This window comes from Zingiber officinale, chromosome 9B (assembly GCF_018446385.1).
Source record: "Zingiber officinale cultivar Zhangliang chromosome 9B, Zo_v1.1, whole genome shotgun sequence".
NCBI lineage: Eukaryota > Viridiplantae > Streptophyta > Magnoliopsida > Zingiberales > Zingiberaceae > Zingiber > Zingiber officinale.
The window spans coordinates 107919673-107937826 of NC_056003.1; the positions used below are offsets into that span (position 1 = coordinate 107919673).

Genomic DNA, 18154 nt, shown 5'->3' on the forward strand with positions numbered 1-18154 from the left:
GTCTGAACCCTAGAAGTAAAATCTAAATAAAAAATAGCTTTGATACTATAACCCAAAGCCTGAATCTTAGAAATAAAATTTTAAAAAAATATTTTAATTATTTTTTTAATTCAAAAAAAAACTAAAACCAGTGATATCCTGCGCGCGCAGGATATCAAATTCATATATATATATATATATATAAAGTTTTGAGTTTAGGATTTGAGATTTAGAGTTTGGTGTTTAGGGTATAGTATTTAGGGTACGTAATTTTTTTAAGATTTATGATTTAGAATTTAGGGTTTAGGATTTAAGAAATTTAAAATTTTTAAAAAATTTAAAAAAAATAACGAGGCGATTGGATCAATTCCAATTCTAGATGTCTTGAATACACGTCGTGCACAGATAGGGACTAGAAGTCGTGTAAGATATCAGGACTATATATACATAAACAATCATTTAGATTTAAAATTATAATGTGCAAATTGATATTTTAATGAATAAGTACACCTTCAAATAAAAATATGAAATTCAAATATTTTTACTTTATAAGGAAAAAAAACATGCTCAGCTTAGATTGTGATCTTATACATGATCCATTTAATCAGAATTAGATTGATCGGACGGTTAAATTCATACGAATTTATAAAAAAAAATTAAAATTTTATAATAAAAGATTACTAATTTAAAATATATTTTAAAATATTATTTATATATAAATAAATTAATAATTATATATATATATATATATATACTGTCGATATATAATATTATTATACGTATAAATTTAAAATAATTAATAATTTAATTATTATTCGGTATAATAATATTTAGTAATATTTATATTTTCTTTATCATATAATATATAATGAAGTACTACAATATCTCCTTATCCATCACATATCTCATTTAAAAACCAACATAGCAGTTCTATCAGACTTTCGAACGAAAGGATCGTACGATTTCTGAGATCCAGATAGCGATTCTGCAATAAGTCATAATTTCGTATAATCCCAAAGCGCAAATCCACATACTGAACCGACATGACATGTCTATCCACAATTTAAACCCTCCCGACACGTGTACTCTTCGGACACATGTTAATCCACGTTGAAGTAAATACATTAATCAAATCCATAAAACTTCTTTTTTTATTTTGGCTTGTTATTGTCGGAATTGGAAACTGCCCTCTCTATACAAAAAACACACACAGAGATATTTTTTTCTAAAATAAATCCATTTCAAAATATTACCGTTACACCCGCTAAATTACGAAGTTACCACTGCTTATCACGACAGACCAAACGGTCACCCCTCAGAAAGCCAAATAATATTGCCAACTATTTATTTCTCCATTTGTGCCTTTAATTGTTAATGGAATCGACTTTCCCCAGGCGTAGGCATTAATGAAATATGATTAGATTAAATATTATTTTGAATTAAATTATTCGGCTCTCGTGATTTATTCTTTTCTAAAGTGTATTTGTTTTTATTTTTTACCGTCAATTAATGGAATCAACTTAATCGCCATGAGGGATTAAAACTAATCTCCGCGGTCGGGCGGGCGCGACGCCCTACCTAGCCAGAGACAGTGGCATTCTCGTAATTTAGTGGACGTCATCTGATTTTCATTTACTATTTTAATTTCTCTACCTTCTCCGGCTTCCTTCCTTCGAAAGCTTTCTGCGTCGCTTCCTCCTCCTTCCTCGTTTAAAAGCCGCCCGTCGCTAGAACTCGGAAGCATTTTACAGAGAGTTGGAGGAAGGAATTAAGGCGGGGGAGTGATGTTCTACTCTCACTCTCTCCTGTCCAAGAAGGGGCCTCTCGGCACCATATGGATTGCGGCTCATTGCTTCAAGAAGCTGAAGAAAAACCAGATTCACAGCACTGATATCTCCTCCTCCGTAGGTATTTGGATCTCTTTGCCATGCTTGTCCTTCTTTTTTTGGGGTGTTTTATGAGGTTGAAATGGTGTGTTTTTTCCCTTTCATTTTTGGTAGTTGTTTTGATGTTGTAAACGGGTATTTGCTGTATAAAAACCTAATATTTTTTATAGGGTCGTATTATTAAACTCTCGGTTAAATTTCTTATATGAATTACGGAAAGTTCATTTGTGGGTCGACCACCCATTGCTTTTCACGATTTTGGTTCTTGTTACTTAAAGTTGGCATTGTGCACAGTCCACCTTTGTTCGTTGTAGTTTTGATGCCCCTTTTTCATCAATTTATGCTCCAATGTCTATGTAACATACGCAAAAATAGTTAGGATTGATATATTGGTTCTCGATTAAGTTTAGATAATTGAAGTTCTGTTTACTCCAAGGCGTGGATTAGAGAAGGTGAATTAGAGTGCAGAGGAGAGAAAGGATGAATTGCGCTAGAATCTAGAGACATTTTTCTCGGTTTACTTGTCAATAGGTGCAATGATGCTAGAAAGGACATTATAATTGCATTTCTTATTTCTTGGATATTGAAATTGTCCATTTATTCTAGTTTTTATACTACTAATAGGAATGAACTGTTTACTCTATGGTTTATCTGGTTAACCTTCCCTGTCCTAGTTGTTCCAAACTTTTTGGTGATTTCTGGTAGCTTATCATCACTTACCTAGTAGATAATCTTTGTTATTTGCTCCCATTATACATATAAACTAGTACTGACCCATTTCCTTTATTTCAGCATATTTACTTATATCATCTTTTCATCGTACCATCTTATGCAGATAAAATTATCCCTGAAATCCACATATCACACAGGGTATTGGCTCACCTTCTTTTGGGTATCGTGAGGATATTCTCAAAGAAAGTTGATTATCTCTACCATGATTGTAATGCGGCTCTGACTTGTATGAGTATATCATTTATCCCTCTCCAAGTCACTGTGAAGAAGGGAGCAACTTTCAAACCTCAGCAATATTCTGTAAGGGCAAAAAGACAGAAACGAGATCATGTAGATTCATCAGAGCAACAAACTTATGAGGATGTAGTTGAAACCATTTGTGCTTCACATCCTCATGTGACTATCAATGTGCCTGAAAGACTGGAGCTTGATTCATTTGATTTAGAGATCCCGGATGACAAGTAATAACTTTTGTATCATTTTTTTTTTTACTTAAAGGTACTAACATGATTTTCTTTTCCAGTGATTTAGCCGATATGCAGCCTCATCAACAGTCTAAATCCCAAGGTTTTTATTCTTTTAATCATTTTTCTACTTTGTTGTTTGATGTTATACATGGTGCAATCAAAATCTTATTATCATGGCTTTTTGACATTCAAAAAGCTTCATTAACAATGTTTAGTTTACAATTGTTTTTAGACTTTGAAGGTAACATTTTGATTTCATTCTTTTTGCTATTTGTTTTTGACATTTTCTAGCAGACCATTATCTGGACGATCATTGTGATCCTTTTTTTCAGAATGAGGTAATCTTATGAATTTTTTCATTTGCATATTTGTAATCTTTGGGTAGATATTTTTGTTGTTATATCACTTGTGACTAGCACTTTATCTTGTAAATTCAAGCAACTTCTTTAGGTTGTAGTCGAAAACAACAAATGCAATACATTGCCCAGGACATAGGTTTTTCTGTTGCAGAAATGGCATTGATCGTCTTATTGCTGCAGTTTAATCATGGAGAATCAATCATGCAGGATGATATTGTTTCTTCTTGTTTTACACCTGTCAGTGAGTATGTATTGAGAGATCAACTCTTCTACAGTTTAAATTTTAGTTGTCCATTTTTTGATGATGCGAATATTTTTTTCCTACAGTGCTCTTCCACGAGATATGATGGATATTGACCTTCAGTTAGTTGAAGAGTACAACTTAAGCAGTGAGCGATTAGAAGGGGAGGATAATCAAAGAGATATCAGATGCCATCGGCAACTAAAGTTGGATCAATTGCCGGATACCATCCTACACCCATTAAAAGAGAATACCATATATACTCACAATGTGGAAAATTTTGAGAATTCACAAAAACCAGTGGAACCTTTGGTTTTAGACATGACCCTCCTATCAAATGATGAAGCATGTCCATCCTCAATAAAGGAAAATGCAATAGCCACTCATCCAACCAAAACTCACAATGGAGATCCATTGCAATGCGATCTGGGTTGGTACTTTATACAGAATCCTTTAAATCACATTTTCAGAATAATCATCATAAACCTGTTTCATAGGCAATGAATTGAAATGTTAGTTGTTTGATTAAGAACCTGCAGGCATTCCTTCGCCTAAATTTAGTGTGAGAACTCCAGCTAAAAAAGAACATCGGATGCTGAGGAAGAGAAAAATTCTTTTTGATGAAGCAATAGTGTTATCGAACAAGTAAGTACGGCCATAAGGTGGTGGCATATTGATGTTAGATACCTTTATCTTCTATTGTTTTTATGATACTTTCGACAGGTCTTTACAGTTTTTGCCACTAGTCAATTAGTATTTCACTGATATGGTTAGAGTAAATGGCAGGATAAATTAATTCACTGACTCATTTCTAGGTTATGCTGTTGTGTGAGCAAGAATTCACATTTGAATGCTGCCACATGTTTTTTCTTATTAAGTTCTTTCTGATTTTATTTGATGATAACCAAACTCTTTGCAGGACTTTGCGGAAGGGAATACATGATGCTAGCAATCTAGTCTTAAAAAGGAAAAAAGCACCGCATACGTTTCTGGATGTGTGGAAACATGATCAAATTTCTACCTTGCAGCTCGACTTTTCAGCTCCTTTGATACATTGTGAGATTGATCATTTGCGTCAATCTATCACTTGTTTGATCTGCGTCAATTATATGGCCTCACTCACTATTGCTTCATGTCCTTAAGGTATGATGGCTTCAGAACTGAAGACTCTTTTTCAAACCAGTTCCTTTGTTTGTTCTCCATTGAATATTCTTGGTGACCATGACTTAAATCCATTGTATCCTGAAAACAACATCAACAAAGCCTCTGAAGTCGAACAGTCTCAACACAAGGTAGTCACTGAATTGCCATCTACAGGAAATTATACCGAGGAACCTATAACTGATAAAAATGAAATAGAAATGCAACACTTAGGCTCCATTGAATCGGCAGATGCTGGGTTGGACTTCATTAGTCAGGTGACGCTTTCTTTGGTGTACTTCAGTTCCCAAGTTTGCACTTGTTCATAAATCATGGTTCATTATTTCTTGAGCAGGAGCTAGAGTCTCAGGAAAAGGATGCAATTGTCCAAGGTAAATGAAGCTCACATTTAACATTGTCGTTTTCAATACTATGTTTGCATCTTTTTTGGGGAAATTTGAGTGGTAGTTTGAGTCGATACATTCTCATGAATTTATGTTTATTTCAGAGAAGGGATGGTCACTAACGACCAGGTAAATCTCCGGAGATATTATTTTCTTCACACTGTTCTCCCTCCCTTAATCATTTTTAGCGTTTCTTTTCTGGATCCTGATCTAAAGGGCTGTGGCACGTTATCTCTATCGCAAACTTTTGGTTTCTAATGCTGAAGAAAGAAGACGGAGTTTGAGTTTATACCAAATCCTCCAGAGAAGAAAAAGATCCGACTCGGCTAGGTTTTTCTATGAGATACTGGTTTGTTTCTCAAGCATCTCGAACAAGCAAAGTAAAATCTACCGTACTGTTGACTTGCATAGTTCATTTTTCTGCAGATTTTAAAGGGACGTCAGGTCATAGATGTCAGCCAAGACTCTCCAGATGAGATAATTATATCCCCAACGCAAAAATTGGAAGAAGAGTTCAAAAGTTGACAGTAGGAACATGCTGGCATCAGATGACACAAAAACTCAGTGCACTAACGGCCTTAGCAGTTGTAATGCTTAAATATCCAATGCAGAAACAGCTAACTATTTTTTTTTTTAGGAAAAATGTATACATAGTGCCCACTTTTGTCACTTGATTATCTGTTATAAAGGCCTAGATTATACATAAACCTAACAGTCTTTAGTCAGAGGTTAAGCGAGAAAACAAGAATAGTTTTGATTATCATGAATTTCCAGTAGGTAAGGTAATAAAAGTTCGAGAATCAGGAAAAAAAAATAACAGGAGGGCCAAATGGATAAATCAAGAATTTAAGAATCACAAGTAAAATCAATCCAGTTTAAATAGATAAATCTGATTATGCGACTGCCTACAATTGAGAATTTAAGGTGGCTTTTGTTTTGTAAACACTACATTATTTCTGGTGGATACACTGCGTGAAACTTAAGATGAATTGCTCATATGTCGATGACTAGTTTCTCATCCAGCTCGGTGAACTCCTTGAAATATGCCTTGAAATGCTCATATGAATGCTTGGCATCATCAACTCCACACATCTCTCTTATGCTATGCATTGACAGCTGAGGGGCGCCTACATCAACTGTCCGAATTCCAACACCGCTTGCAAGTATGGGGCCGATAGTTGAACCACATGGAGTGTCATTTCGAACCACAAAATCCTGCAAAGTTTGCATTTTGTAAGGCAAAAGAGAAGTGTTTTTGCAAATGGTTAGGTAACAAAATCTAAGTCTCTCTCTGTTTTAGAAAATGTGGAGCTTAAACTTGGAAGGACAGCTTAAAAGTGTCATTGCAATTAGTTAGGTAAGTAAAACCATAGCAAGCTACATCTAAGTTGAATATGCATATGAATCTACTCTACTTGTGGATAGTATGCTTTTAGCTAATCATAAATGTGGCTAAGTTGATGAATCTAGTTGGTATTTCGAATGTTTCAACAGGTCTATCCATAGTTATCATGTGCTTTAGCTGGAAACCACATAATTCAAATTTTGGTTATTAATGCCTCTAAACTGTAGGCTAGTCTTGAAAAACTGCAATTAAATTTAATCTACACCTTTATATGCCATGGCATTCACTAGAAAACTGTTGTCCTCTTCACCCCCACCAAAGGTCCATCAACAGCCAACTGAACCTTGTTGGCTGCCCATTGTCCATCAACGGTAGCTCACTGGCCATGGTAATTTACATCTTAAATAAACAACAGATAATATGCCTCTTGGTTCGTTTTGAAACCTGGAATCTTGAGCAGCAAAACACAACTTCTGCCAACTTGGCAAGCAAATACCATGTAAAATAGTACTATGCTGCCAAAATACATTTTTGCACTTCTGAGGGACTCATTGACTTCTATTTTCGTATATAAATATCTCTAAACCATACTAACATTTCATACTGTACGGGGCAGTACCATTTGAAATGCTTTTCTCCTTTCTCATTTAACCCCCAATTCACCAATGACACTATGCAAAACATCAAAATGACACCGCAAGAGTATCAATCTAATCAAAGATTGAAACTCTAATATGGCTTGAGATTTTAAACTTTGATTATGTCTATGCATGAAATGGAAGCCAAGATACCTTTGTGGTATAAAATAATGTATTATACAAAACATGATATTTTACTTTCCTAGACATAGAAAGAATTACAAATGCCATTAATAAGGTGCAAAGGTGCTCGCATGAAAAATGAAAGCCAACAAATATCTCTATCACACGAATGTATATATTGGCTATCATTCTTGCTTTAGGATTGTTAGGCCTAGCACACACATAAGTTATTGGTCATGATTCTTGACTATCTTAGTACCAAAAAATTTATGCAATGCTAATTGATGCCTAAGTATGAGAAACGAAGGCCAACAAACAAATGTAGCATAAAAACACACTTAGCAAATATGATTCTGCATTTTCCAAGTGAAAACAAAATAATGAGATGCAACAATAACAGTGTATAAAAATGGAAACCAATGAATACCTTTGTAGCACAAAATTATGCTTTGCACCCATGATTTGGCAAGAAACAATGTTTTGGTTACACAAAACTATATTGTAGTATTTGCTTCTAATTTTTATCACTTGTATTTTAGTTGTCAAGACAATAGATAGTAGCTTTTGTCACTTGAGGTCAAGGGTTTAAACTCACCAAGGGGCAGAGACAGATTTAAGATAGGGTAGCCCAGCCCCCAAAAAAACTTACATAGGTATTTTATAGCCTACAACTTGGCACCAAGGAGAATTGATGTGTTCTTTCTTTCTTTCTTTCTGTTTTTTTTTTCTTTGTTCATTTTGTGTTGATGCTTAGCCCCACCCCTTCCACACCCAAAGCCCAGCCCACCTGTTCCCTTTCCAAGGGGCAAGCTTTTTTTTAAAAAAAAAATAATTTTAAGCAATAAATTACTACGACAAATGGATCTCTAGTCGGTGAGTAGTAAGTAATAGGTGACCAACAATGTTTCAACAAACTTCAGCAGTGGACGACAACTCCAACAAACTTCTAGTGAAAATTAAGGTTAAAAAGAACCCTATTTGAGCACTTTTTTAAAAGAAGGGGTCTGATTTGGATATTTAAAAATTAGGTACCTTTCTGGGGCATTCACCCAAGAATGGAAGTTCAAATTAGATTTGCTGAAATAGAACATATACAAGCTAGGCTTTGCAACCATGAATTCCACAATTTTACAAAATGAAGGTGCTTATATCAATAGTTCAAATAAAGCAATTATCAAAGCATTATTTTTGGTGGCAATGTTTTTAATTGTTAAAGGGGGATGAGAAGTAAAGTATTTAATACGTCATAAATGACTTTTTCATTACAATTATTTACCATAACTAGTCAATTAAGAAAATGACGTTTCTAAAAAGTGATTGAAAAGCTGAGTTCTTATCCTTGTAAGCTAATATATTTTATTTTGCTGAGGTGTGTATGCAATTTCTAACCTAAAAAAAAGAGGAAATGTATGAACTATAGAAAATTAAAATCAAGAAAAAAAGGACAGCCCGATGCACGAAGCTCCCGCTATGCGGGGTCCCAGGGAAGGATCCATTGTACGCAGCCTTATCCTGCTTTTTGCAAGAGGCTGTTTCCAGGATTTGAACCCGTGACCTTTTGGTCACAAAGCAACAACTTTACCGTTGCACCAAGGTTCCCCTTCACAGAGTTCCCTAATATTAAAATAAGAGTAATTTTGTCTTAAAGTAGTAATAGAAAGGAAAATATCAGAGGAGAGACATAGTAGAGGATAAGATGATTAAGGGGCGAAACAAGGAACAATATGGAGGGGAACAAAAGAAGATAAAGAGAGAACATAAAAAATACATACACAGGAGAGAAAAAAAATAGTTTTCCTATACCCCAAACTGAGGTCATATTTTTGATAATTTCTGTCTTTTATATTTTGAGTCCATTTAAAATATTTTAGATTTTTAGTATGTTTAGAATTTTCATTTTTGTCGGTATTTCTTTCCTTTTTCTATGTCTTAGGGTTTGAAATTTCTATAAACAATTGTTTGGGTTGATGTAAGGAAATTCTTGATCAATAAGAATTTGCGGCCGCACCATTTCTTCTCAAATGTAGAGTTTAGTTGCCTTCTTCCGACATTCTGCAGAATCAACAGGGTTTAGAAGATCACTTCTGGTATTTGTGCGTGAATCAACAATCGATAGTTATCTGCTACAATAGTTGTGAAGGCAGTCGTCTCCTTCTTCAGGAACGACGAGTTTTTCTTTTCTATTTCCTGGTATTCATGCACGAATCAACAGGGTTTAGAAGATTGCTTCTGGTATTTGTGTGCAAATTAACGGATTCAATAGCTTTCCGTTGCATCACAGCAAGAAGACCGTAACACATCACTATGTTTCAGCCAACAATTCGAGGGCGAATTTTCTCCACCATGGAGAGAATGATGCGAGAACAAAAGAGGAATTTTGGTCTTTTTATTATTTTTGTCGAGTTTGATATTTAGGGTATTTTTAATAATTTCTGTCTTTTATATTTTGAGTTTGTTAGGATATTTTAGATTTTTAGAATATTTAGAATTTTTCCTTTCGGTCAGTATTTCTTTCCTTTTCCTGTGTCTTAAGGTTTGAAGTCTATATAAACAATTGTTTGGGTTGATGTTTGGGAGTTTTTGATTAATAAGAATTTGTGGTCCTGTCGTTTCTTCCCAAACGTCGAATTTGGTTGTCTATCTATCTCCCAGCATTATGTGGAATCAACAGGATTTAGAAGATCGTTTATTCGTGCATGAATCAACAGACTGCGTCACACCCTCTCATAGATTTGAATACCTAGAAGACCACTCTTGCACTAGTTTGATTATACTTCTTGTGAATCTAATGCTAACTTTTCAAATAGGAAAAAACAAAAGAGAGTAAGTGCACATCCAAACTCATTAGGAGATTGCTTCGAAAGGAGATGGCATATCAAATTGTACCTTTGATGTGTTTATTTGAATGAGTAATATCTTTCCTAATTTAGGCAACCAAGCAATAAATAGTAAGCCTCATTTCAACTCTGTAGGAAGAAACAACTCAGTCCATCCATCAAGTTGGCTATATAGATAGACGTAAGTATACCAATTTAGACATATGGTTCATGCATTTCATCTTAATTATAATAAATATTTGTGTTTTTAACTAGCATAAAAAAAAATATGCAGCAAACACTAAACAGCTAATTGGCATGCATAGCCTGCCAGCAAATGTCATTCAGATAACTTTTTTTTGGTTAATACATATGTTGTATTAGGAAGTTTGGATCAATTCACCTGAATAGGCAAGTTATGTCGTTGTGCAAGTTCTCGGAATATGAATGCAGTGACAGCATTTGTAGCATAACGCTGATTGGCATTGTGTTTAATAACCAGACCACCATGCAGTTTAGGTTGATGATTATCTTCATGCTTGTCCTGGAGTGAGCAAATGAAAAAAAAAAAAAAAAAAAATCAGTGGTGCTCATGTTCAACTATTTAAAATACGGCCTTTAGCTTTGACAAGAGAGTCTCCATTTGAAGAGACCAGAAGAGAAGCAGAAAAGAGACCCTATGTGTTGCAGTTTATCTTGCTTGAAACTAATTCAGGGCATATGAATGTAAAGGTTTGTATGCATAATTTGGTTCATATTCTTAACAAACCAGATCATATAGCTCAAAAGAGAAGAAACATACTATATAATTAGGATGTAAACCATGTGCCATGTCTGCTGATACAAGGAAACTTCTCTGGATCGCCTTCTCAAGCAACTGAAAGAAAAAAATTATGTAGAGGAATCAACATTGGTCTTCTGATCAATAAATTTGAGAATGCTCATAAAGTCTGGAACTTAGGACAGCGGATAATGATCTATGTCATGCTCTTAATTCAGTACCAGAAGAAAGCAGCACTATGGATAAAAGTAAAATACTAGGAAGCTGTATCTAAAGTATAAAACAGGAGATTTATATGGAAAACTTAAGGAAAAAAAAGGTACAACAAGAGGTATGGTACCCGGTGATCTGAAGAATCAAAAGACTTTGTTATTCTAGACAAAGCATCAAACATAGCAGGAGAACCAGCTCCTTGAGCTGAATTTGACCCTACTTCCTCATGATCAAACAATGCCACCATTCTAACACCAGATTCCTCACCAAGAGAACCATCCGCATTGGTGGAATCAATTAATGCCTGAAAGTAGATACAAATTTGTAAGTTTTTCTGATTTCTTGTATGTTTCCTTTCCAGTTATAGTATTATGAATTAAGAAGATAAAACTATTAAAGAATAATCACAAGTACAAACATATATCCTATCCTTAACTCATGTCCCTACATATTCAATGTAATGACATAACTGGGCCAGAAGATCATTATACTTCACACACATGGGAAATTGGGAATTGAAAAGATATCACTCAAAATGTAAGAAACCAAATGGAGTTGAAGGGGCTCTTTGACAAGAATCCAATAAGAATATTAAAATGGAAGGTTACAAAAGATTTAGGTCATATTGCAGAACAGGTCTCAAATAAAAGTCAACATGATTTAAAATTCTGTCATAATTGATTCAGTTATCTAGTAACAGTTTGGAATTTTTCATGTATTACTCATCAAACCTACAATATATTAATAAATAAGAAAACCTTTAACTAAACAGCAGAAGTATCTCAGTAAGAACAAACTTAGCTAAATGTCTGCAATATTTTTTAAAGGGGTGAAACACATTGGCATACATGCAAGCATATAGCATAAGACAACTCACCCTTAGCGCACAAAACGACATGCAAAGGTTATCAAGCCTTCCTGAGAAGATGAATTCCTTCATTGCACCAGCTATAATACTTGGTTGAGTATCACAAAGTTGCAGCTCAAAGTCACAAATTTCGTCTGGACTGCAATGTGCCTGGTCAGCAATCAACTGTGAAAAATAGACAAAAGCAGCATGTCAATTCCCACTAGAACTCAACTATATTGTGGATGCAAGTTTCAGGTAATTGAACACCGATTATATCAACAAAATGTATGTTTTTTGAGGGTAGACACAGTTGTCAGCAATCTTCACCTTCAGTAGGATAGGATGATGGCTTTTGCAATCAACACTTGTCTTCTCACTTGATTCAGATGGACCATTTTGGCCAAGAAGCTTCTGAAGCTCACCCTAGAAATTTTAGTAAAAATATAGGCATTCATCATTACTAAAAAGATTAAAATAAATTCACAGTGTTGCATCAACATTAGACCATGTTAAAGCAATGTGTATCTACACACACATAGAACACGTTAAAGGCTAGATTTGGAAATTTTAAATAATTATATTGAATCACCTTAACTGATGTTGCCAACACAGGTACGAGTTGACTTTGTGTGTTAAACTTGAACCCTTCATTAACATTCCTGTAGCAGAAACAGTTAAAAAGTAATGTGACTTGTATACCAATCTACTTAGCATTCCGAATATACCATGTGACTTTAAATGTAGTGACTGATAAATTCATTAAAATGAAACACAAGAAAGAAAATTTTTTCAAAATAAAAACAAAAAGAAAAAAAAGAATGATGCCCTGAACTTGGTCTTTCTATAGACGTTAAGACTTAAGAGTTCAACTATCAGAAACAAATGCAAAAGTCCATCGACCAATCATCTACTTCAAGTTTAGCAATATGACGAAAAATCACTAAAGTAAGAGATGAAATATTAAGCTACATTCTAAGGCTTGATATAACAGTAACTTCTTACTGACCTATCTAGGTGGATAGCCAAAGTGGGAATTCGGAGGATGGGCTCCTCAATCCTGACAAGGCTCTGTGAGTAGGATGTCGTACCATCCTTCACTTCCTTCTTTAGCAGTCTTCCAGCAATTGTTAAGTCACGATCAAACCAAGTATGCCAAAGTCCTCCCCCATATGTCTGAACACCTACCTCAAGATATCCTCCTTTTGATACCTAAGCAAGCATAAACAAATGGCAACGAACTAGATTCAAGAACATTTAGTTTCCATCAGCAATTTTTTTGGTAAGTTATGTTCCATCAGCAATGTTATTTATGAACAAATTCCCATGGAATTGACTTCGGTGATTTAAGTTGGAAAAAGCAAAAAAAAAAAGAAAAGAAAAATCATTTCCTGTATCAACTAAACGGACAGAGATCAGAATTGAGTGATTTAGAACCACTACTGACTCAAACTAGATTCATCCGATCAACTACTTTTAGAAATAATGTCCAGAAGCAAATTAGCAAAAACAATAAAAATCAGAATGGGGAAAATTAACAAAAGCAAAGTTTGATCGCTTACCTTTGAAACAGGCTTCAGTTTGAGGCAAGGGCTATCTGTATGCGCTCCGATGATATGAAACCCATTACCGGCAACATATCTGTTAATCCAAAAGGCATCTTGAACGTGTAAGACATATAAAGCATTTGCGTCTTGTGATAATACATCATCACAAGGTGTCCAGATTTAATTTGGTATAAAGTGGCCACAATGAACAAGCAGACACACTTTTTTCCAATGGCAAAAGCGATGATGGTGGATTGGTTCCTCGTAAAGAAGTACTTCTTCCCTGATTCCAACACCCAATCCTCTCTCTCCGACAGCTGCACGTATCCCGCCTGCTTCAGACGCCTCTTCGCCTCATCTGCAAGGGCATATTGCGCCAATTCAAGAAGCTATTTTTGGAAGGGGAAAAAAGGCAGGGTTCGACTGGAAAAATTATCAGCAAAGGAACAAAGAGAAAAGGGCGGCGGTGTTCGATTACCGACGGCGTGGAAATTAGTGGGAGAAGCATTGAGGAAATCGACGAGGTCAAGAACGATCGAATCCACAGTTGCCATCCTTTGGTCTAACGGCGTGGAGCGGTTCGATTCAACAGGCGAGATCACAAACCATTTTAAGCTCTACGTTCGGGGAGTCGAAACCGGTTTAGTAAACCAATTTTAACCAGGAGGAACGGTTTGGGCCCGATAAAGAAAGGAATTTTGCCTAAGCCGGGCAAAGATGCCATTTAATAGATTGTCACGTGATAATAGTCATCGAATATTTAGGGAAGTATAAAATTTCTGCCATTTAATATGATTTATTTCTTTATCTCGTTACTGCAGGACCAACGATGAAAAACATGAGTAAACTATAATGCGATAAAAGAAGATTCATCCTTCTTAATCTCTTATCAATTCATTTCTAGATCATGAAAGAAATAAATTAGAATGATAACTAATTATTAAGTACAAGTGATCAAAATATAGCATATTAAATTATTCTAATTTGTCATTGGCCGATTTAATTTAATTTAATTTTAAATGGAATATATATTCTGTAAATTAATTTAGAAATATGTTAAAGTTGTAATTAGAATTTATCCATTTTTCTAAAAAAAAATTATTTAATCTGAACTTTTTAATAACTAATTTTGGTTAAGTTAAAAACTTAAATTAGGTAAATATTCGTTTTTTCTTTTCAATTAAAAATAATTTTAAATGTTATTAGTCAATATACACGGCATAATTTTTATTAATCTTATATTTAAAGATTAATAATATCATGATTGAAGAAGGTTTTATAATATTAGATTGACGTTGTTAAAAATTATATCTTTCTTTATTTTTAAGTTAAAATTAAATATAATAACTATTCATATCAGTATAATATTAATATAAAAAATTAAATTAAATTTTATAAAAGAAAATTTGTTACAGTAATTTGTTGCCTTGATTTGATTTTTTTATTTAGGAAGATGGGCCTGCGTATTAGTTGGCTTTTCTTCTTCTAAGGTAATGTTCAAGAAATTTAGGAGGCGTTTGATTTATGTTTTTCACGTTGTTTTTTGTTTTATTTTCTGAAAAAATGAAAAATATGTTTGGTTTATGTCTTCCACATTCATTTTTAAGAAAATGAGAAAGTGTTTTCTAAAAAAATGAAAAATACGGAAAAGTCATTTTCTGAAAAACGAAAAACGTACGGGTGCGTTTGGTTTGCACCGTTTTCATTTTTATTTTATGGAAAACGCGCGTTTTCTAGAAAACAGAAAACGACTTTTTGTCATTCTCTATTTTTTTAGAAAACGATAGTCAATTTTTTTAGAAAACGCACGTGAAAAATGTAAATCAAATACCGTTTTTCAGAAAACGCGCGTTTTCTAGAAAATGAAAATGAAAAACACGCATATCAAACGCCCCCTACATTTTTCAAAAAATAAAAATGAAAATAAGGTAAATCAAACGCACCCTTAACTTTATCTAAAAGAGCAACTGACGGAGCACGAGGTTATATATATAAATAATCATAAATTCAGTGGTCTACCCAAAATGTTGACAAATGTGAGTTATGTATTATATTTATGGTGTATTCAGACTTGTTTTTTCATTATTTTTTAGATTTTAATTAAAAATAATAATATTTCTTATATAATTTTCTAATACCGGTCGAGATTGTGCGCGCAGCATATGAGACTTGTTTTTCCATTATTTTTTTTAGATTTTAATAAAAAAAATTAATATTTCTTATATAATTCCTTAATATATAAATATATCCCTTAAACACATTACAATACTTCATAAATACTTAAATTTATTTCATTTTTAATTTTTCTTTTTACTAAACACTATAAGACAATTGATAAACTTGAACACTAGAAATAAAATCTTAAAAAAATAGCTTAAAAATTATAATCTAATTGGGAAGCCTGAACCATAGAAGTAAAATTTAAAAAAGAATAGCTTGAAAATTTTAATCCAATTGGGAAGCATGAATCCTGAAATAAAATCTTAAAAAATATTTTAATTAATTTTTTTAATTTAAAATTTAAAAAAATAATAATAAAAAAAATAACAGACGACATCTATTATTTTTTAGATTTTAAATTTTAAAAAATCAATATTTCCTTATATAAATCCTTAATCTATAAATATATCCCCTAAACACATTATAATATTATGTAAATACTTAAATTTATTTCATTTTTAATTTATCTTTATACTAAATACTATAACCCAATTAGGAAGCAATCCTAGAGGTAAAATCTTTAAAAAAAATAGCTTACAAGTTATCATCCAATTGGGAAGCATGAACCTAGAAATAAAATCTTAAAAATATATTTTAATTATTTTTTTAATTCAAAATTTAAAAAAAATAATACAAAAGAAAAAAAACAAACCTGATATCCTGCGCGATGCGTACAACATCGCAGGATATCATTATCGTGTGTGTGTATATAAATAAATAAATATATATATATATAACCTTAATGTTGGTATATATATAACCTTAGTGTTGGACCCCGTGGTAGTTTTGATGTGATCAACCAAGTTGGTTAGGTCCTGCTGTGTTTGATCCCTGTGTTTGAGTGTGCAGGAGCTTAGGAGCACATGAAGTCGAGCGGAAGACGCAGCTAGCGATAAGGACGGCACGGGAAGGGAGCCGACGGGCTCGGTGCGTCTGAAGGACGAGAAAGCTGCGGAAGAGTACTCCGGTGGGCGTGAAGAGCGTGCGCGGCGTTCGAGGGATGTTAAGCATGGACGGAAGGCTGCTCGAGGAGAAGGCCGAGAATTGGGTTCGGGTGAGCCCTATTCCGGTTGGTCGTAATCACCTAAAAGAACGGAGCGTCGGAAGTTGAAGAAACCAAGCTGAAATTAGAGCTGCCAGCTTGGAGGCGCCTCCATCAGGCTTGGAGGCGCCTTCAACCTTGTTGAAGGCGCCTTCAACAGGTCAAAGTGACCGTTTCAAGCTGCAGATAAAGTTTTATCCACTCACCTCTTGGAGGCACCTTGGACCCTCGAGATCAGATTTCCAGAGGCTATTTAAAGGTCCCTGGAGCTAGGAATTTACAACAACTTCTACATTCAACTCTGTAAGTAATTCCTAGCAGTAGTTTTGAACAATTAGAGTGTAAAAGGCTTCTCCGCCTTCAGCAAAGGAAAATTTTCTTAGTACGCTTTTCACTACCCTGGATTAACAACGATCTTGGTTGTAACCAGGTTAAAATTTTGTTTCTATTTTTATTTTCTGTCTCTATTATTTTACTACTGCATTTATTTCTGAGTTGAAATCCGGGGAGGGTAGTTTTATTTTTTTATTTTCAGCAATTCACCCCCCTCTTGCTGGTCTCCGCTGCACCTACAATTGGTATCAGAGCCAGACCACTTAGAAGGACTAACCGCCGACTGACGCACAACGATCAAAACGATGGACGGAGACAGTGACTACCCACCTGCATTCGAGGGGGAGTTTGCTTCATGGAAGCAAAAGATGGAGGTATACCTTAACTCTGATTTTTCTATTTATTTAATAATGAAATCTGGTTATGAAGCACCAAAGAAAGCAAACGGAGAAGAGCTCGAGAAATACCTCTGGAACGAGAAGCAACGTGACGAGTTAATGGCAAATGCACGGGCTGAATTTCATCTTCTAACCACAATACCAAATGAAGATCTCGACAAAGTCGGAGAGTACAATAGCGCAAAAGAACTTTGGAAAAAGTTCTTAAAACTCCACGAAGAACAAATTGAAGTTGAATCCGACTCCTCGATGGACACTGATCCGACGTCAGAAGAGTCCGAAACTGAGGTAAGTGCCGAGACAGAACAAGTAACCGAACTCCAACTTGAAGACCTAGAATGCTCATCACAAATGAGCATCGATAAAGGGGGAGAAACATCAGAAGACAAAAACAACTCAACAGGGGGAGAATCAACCGCCGACAAGGTAAGTCAGGTATGGTCTCCACCTCTTGGCAAATTAATTGTTTCAATTGAAATATTATCGAAAGGTTTTCGTGAATTACAAATTATTTCGTCAAAAGAATATTTTAAATTAAAAACTGAAAAACTATTAAAGAATATTGAGTTAAAAGACACAATTTGTCAATTAAAATATTTTGACAAACTGACAATAGAAAATGTACAATTTTTTGCATGCTCAA

At 34.3% G+C, this 18154-nt stretch overlaps 2 protein-coding genes across 5 annotated transcripts; one reads left to right on the top strand and one right to left on the bottom strand.

Annotated features, from left to right (window-relative positions):
• Positions 1 to 1645: 1645 nt before the first annotated feature.
• On the top strand, positions 1646 to 5915 carry LOC122022395 (sister chromatid cohesion 1 protein 3-like). 4 transcript variants are annotated; one of them, XM_042580375.1, is made up of 13 exons: positions 1646 to 1887; positions 2701 to 3058; positions 3121 to 3164; positions 3356 to 3402; positions 3604 to 3668; positions 3751 to 4094; positions 4195 to 4309; positions 4584 to 4720; positions 4808 to 5082; positions 5160 to 5196; positions 5313 to 5337; positions 5425 to 5557; positions 5635 to 5915. In XM_042580375.1, the coding sequence occupies exons 1-13, from the start codon at positions 1764 to 1766 to the stop codon at positions 5731 to 5733; spliced, it is 1803 nt and encodes a 600-aa protein (XP_042436309.1). In that variant the 5' UTR covers positions 1646 to 1763; the 3' UTR covers positions 5734 to 5915. The 4 variants fall into 4 exon arrangements, with proteins under 4 accessions (XP_042436309.1, XP_042436312.1, XP_042436311.1 ...); XM_042580378.1 differs by having other exon boundaries at positions 4204 to 4309; XM_042580377.1 differs by having other exon boundaries at positions 3359 to 3402.
• Positions 5916 to 6068: 153 nt separating this feature from the next.
• LOC122024342 (probable aspartyl aminopeptidase) lies at positions 6069 to 14130 on the bottom strand. The gene is made up of 11 exons (XM_042582955.1): positions 13997 to 14130; positions 13741 to 13876; positions 13534 to 13612; positions 12981 to 13183; positions 12564 to 12633; positions 12302 to 12397; positions 12002 to 12157; positions 11252 to 11428; positions 10933 to 11007; positions 10534 to 10674; positions 6069 to 6423 (listed from the first exon to the last, which is right to left on the bottom strand). Exons 1-11 carry the CDS (start codon positions 14070 to 14072, stop codon positions 6202 to 6204), a joined length of 1431 nt encoding a protein of 476 aa, XP_042438889.1. The 5' UTR covers positions 14073 to 14130; the 3' UTR covers positions 6069 to 6201.
• Positions 14131 to 18154: the final 4024 nt, after the last annotated feature.

Bases quoted from the DNA above. Each gene is read 5' to 3' on its own strand.
- LOC122022395 (XM_042580375.1), top strand. From the start codon at position 1,764: ATGTTCTACTCTCACTCTCTCCTGTCCAAGAAGGGGCCTCTCGGCACC. The intron at 3,165-3,355 runs GTTTTTATTCTT...GACATTTTCTAG, and splicing joins TCAACAGTCTAAATCCCAAG to CAGACCATTATCTGGACGAT. The intron at 5,338-5,424 runs GTAAATCTCCGG...CCTGATCTAAAG, and splicing joins GGATGGTCACTAACGACCAG to GGCTGTGGCACGTTATCTCT.
- LOC122024342 (XM_042582955.1), bottom strand. From the start codon at position 14,072: ATGGCAACTGTGGATTCGATCGTTCTTGACCTCGTCGATTTCCTCAAT. The intron at 12,398-12,563 runs GTGATTCAATAT...TAAAATTTCTAG, and splicing joins TGTTGGCAACATCAGTTAAG to GGTGAGCTTCAGAAGCTTCT. The intron at 12,158-12,301 runs GTGAAGATTGCT...TATTTTTCACAG, and splicing joins ATCATCCTATCCTACTGAAG to TTGATTGCTGACCAGGCACA.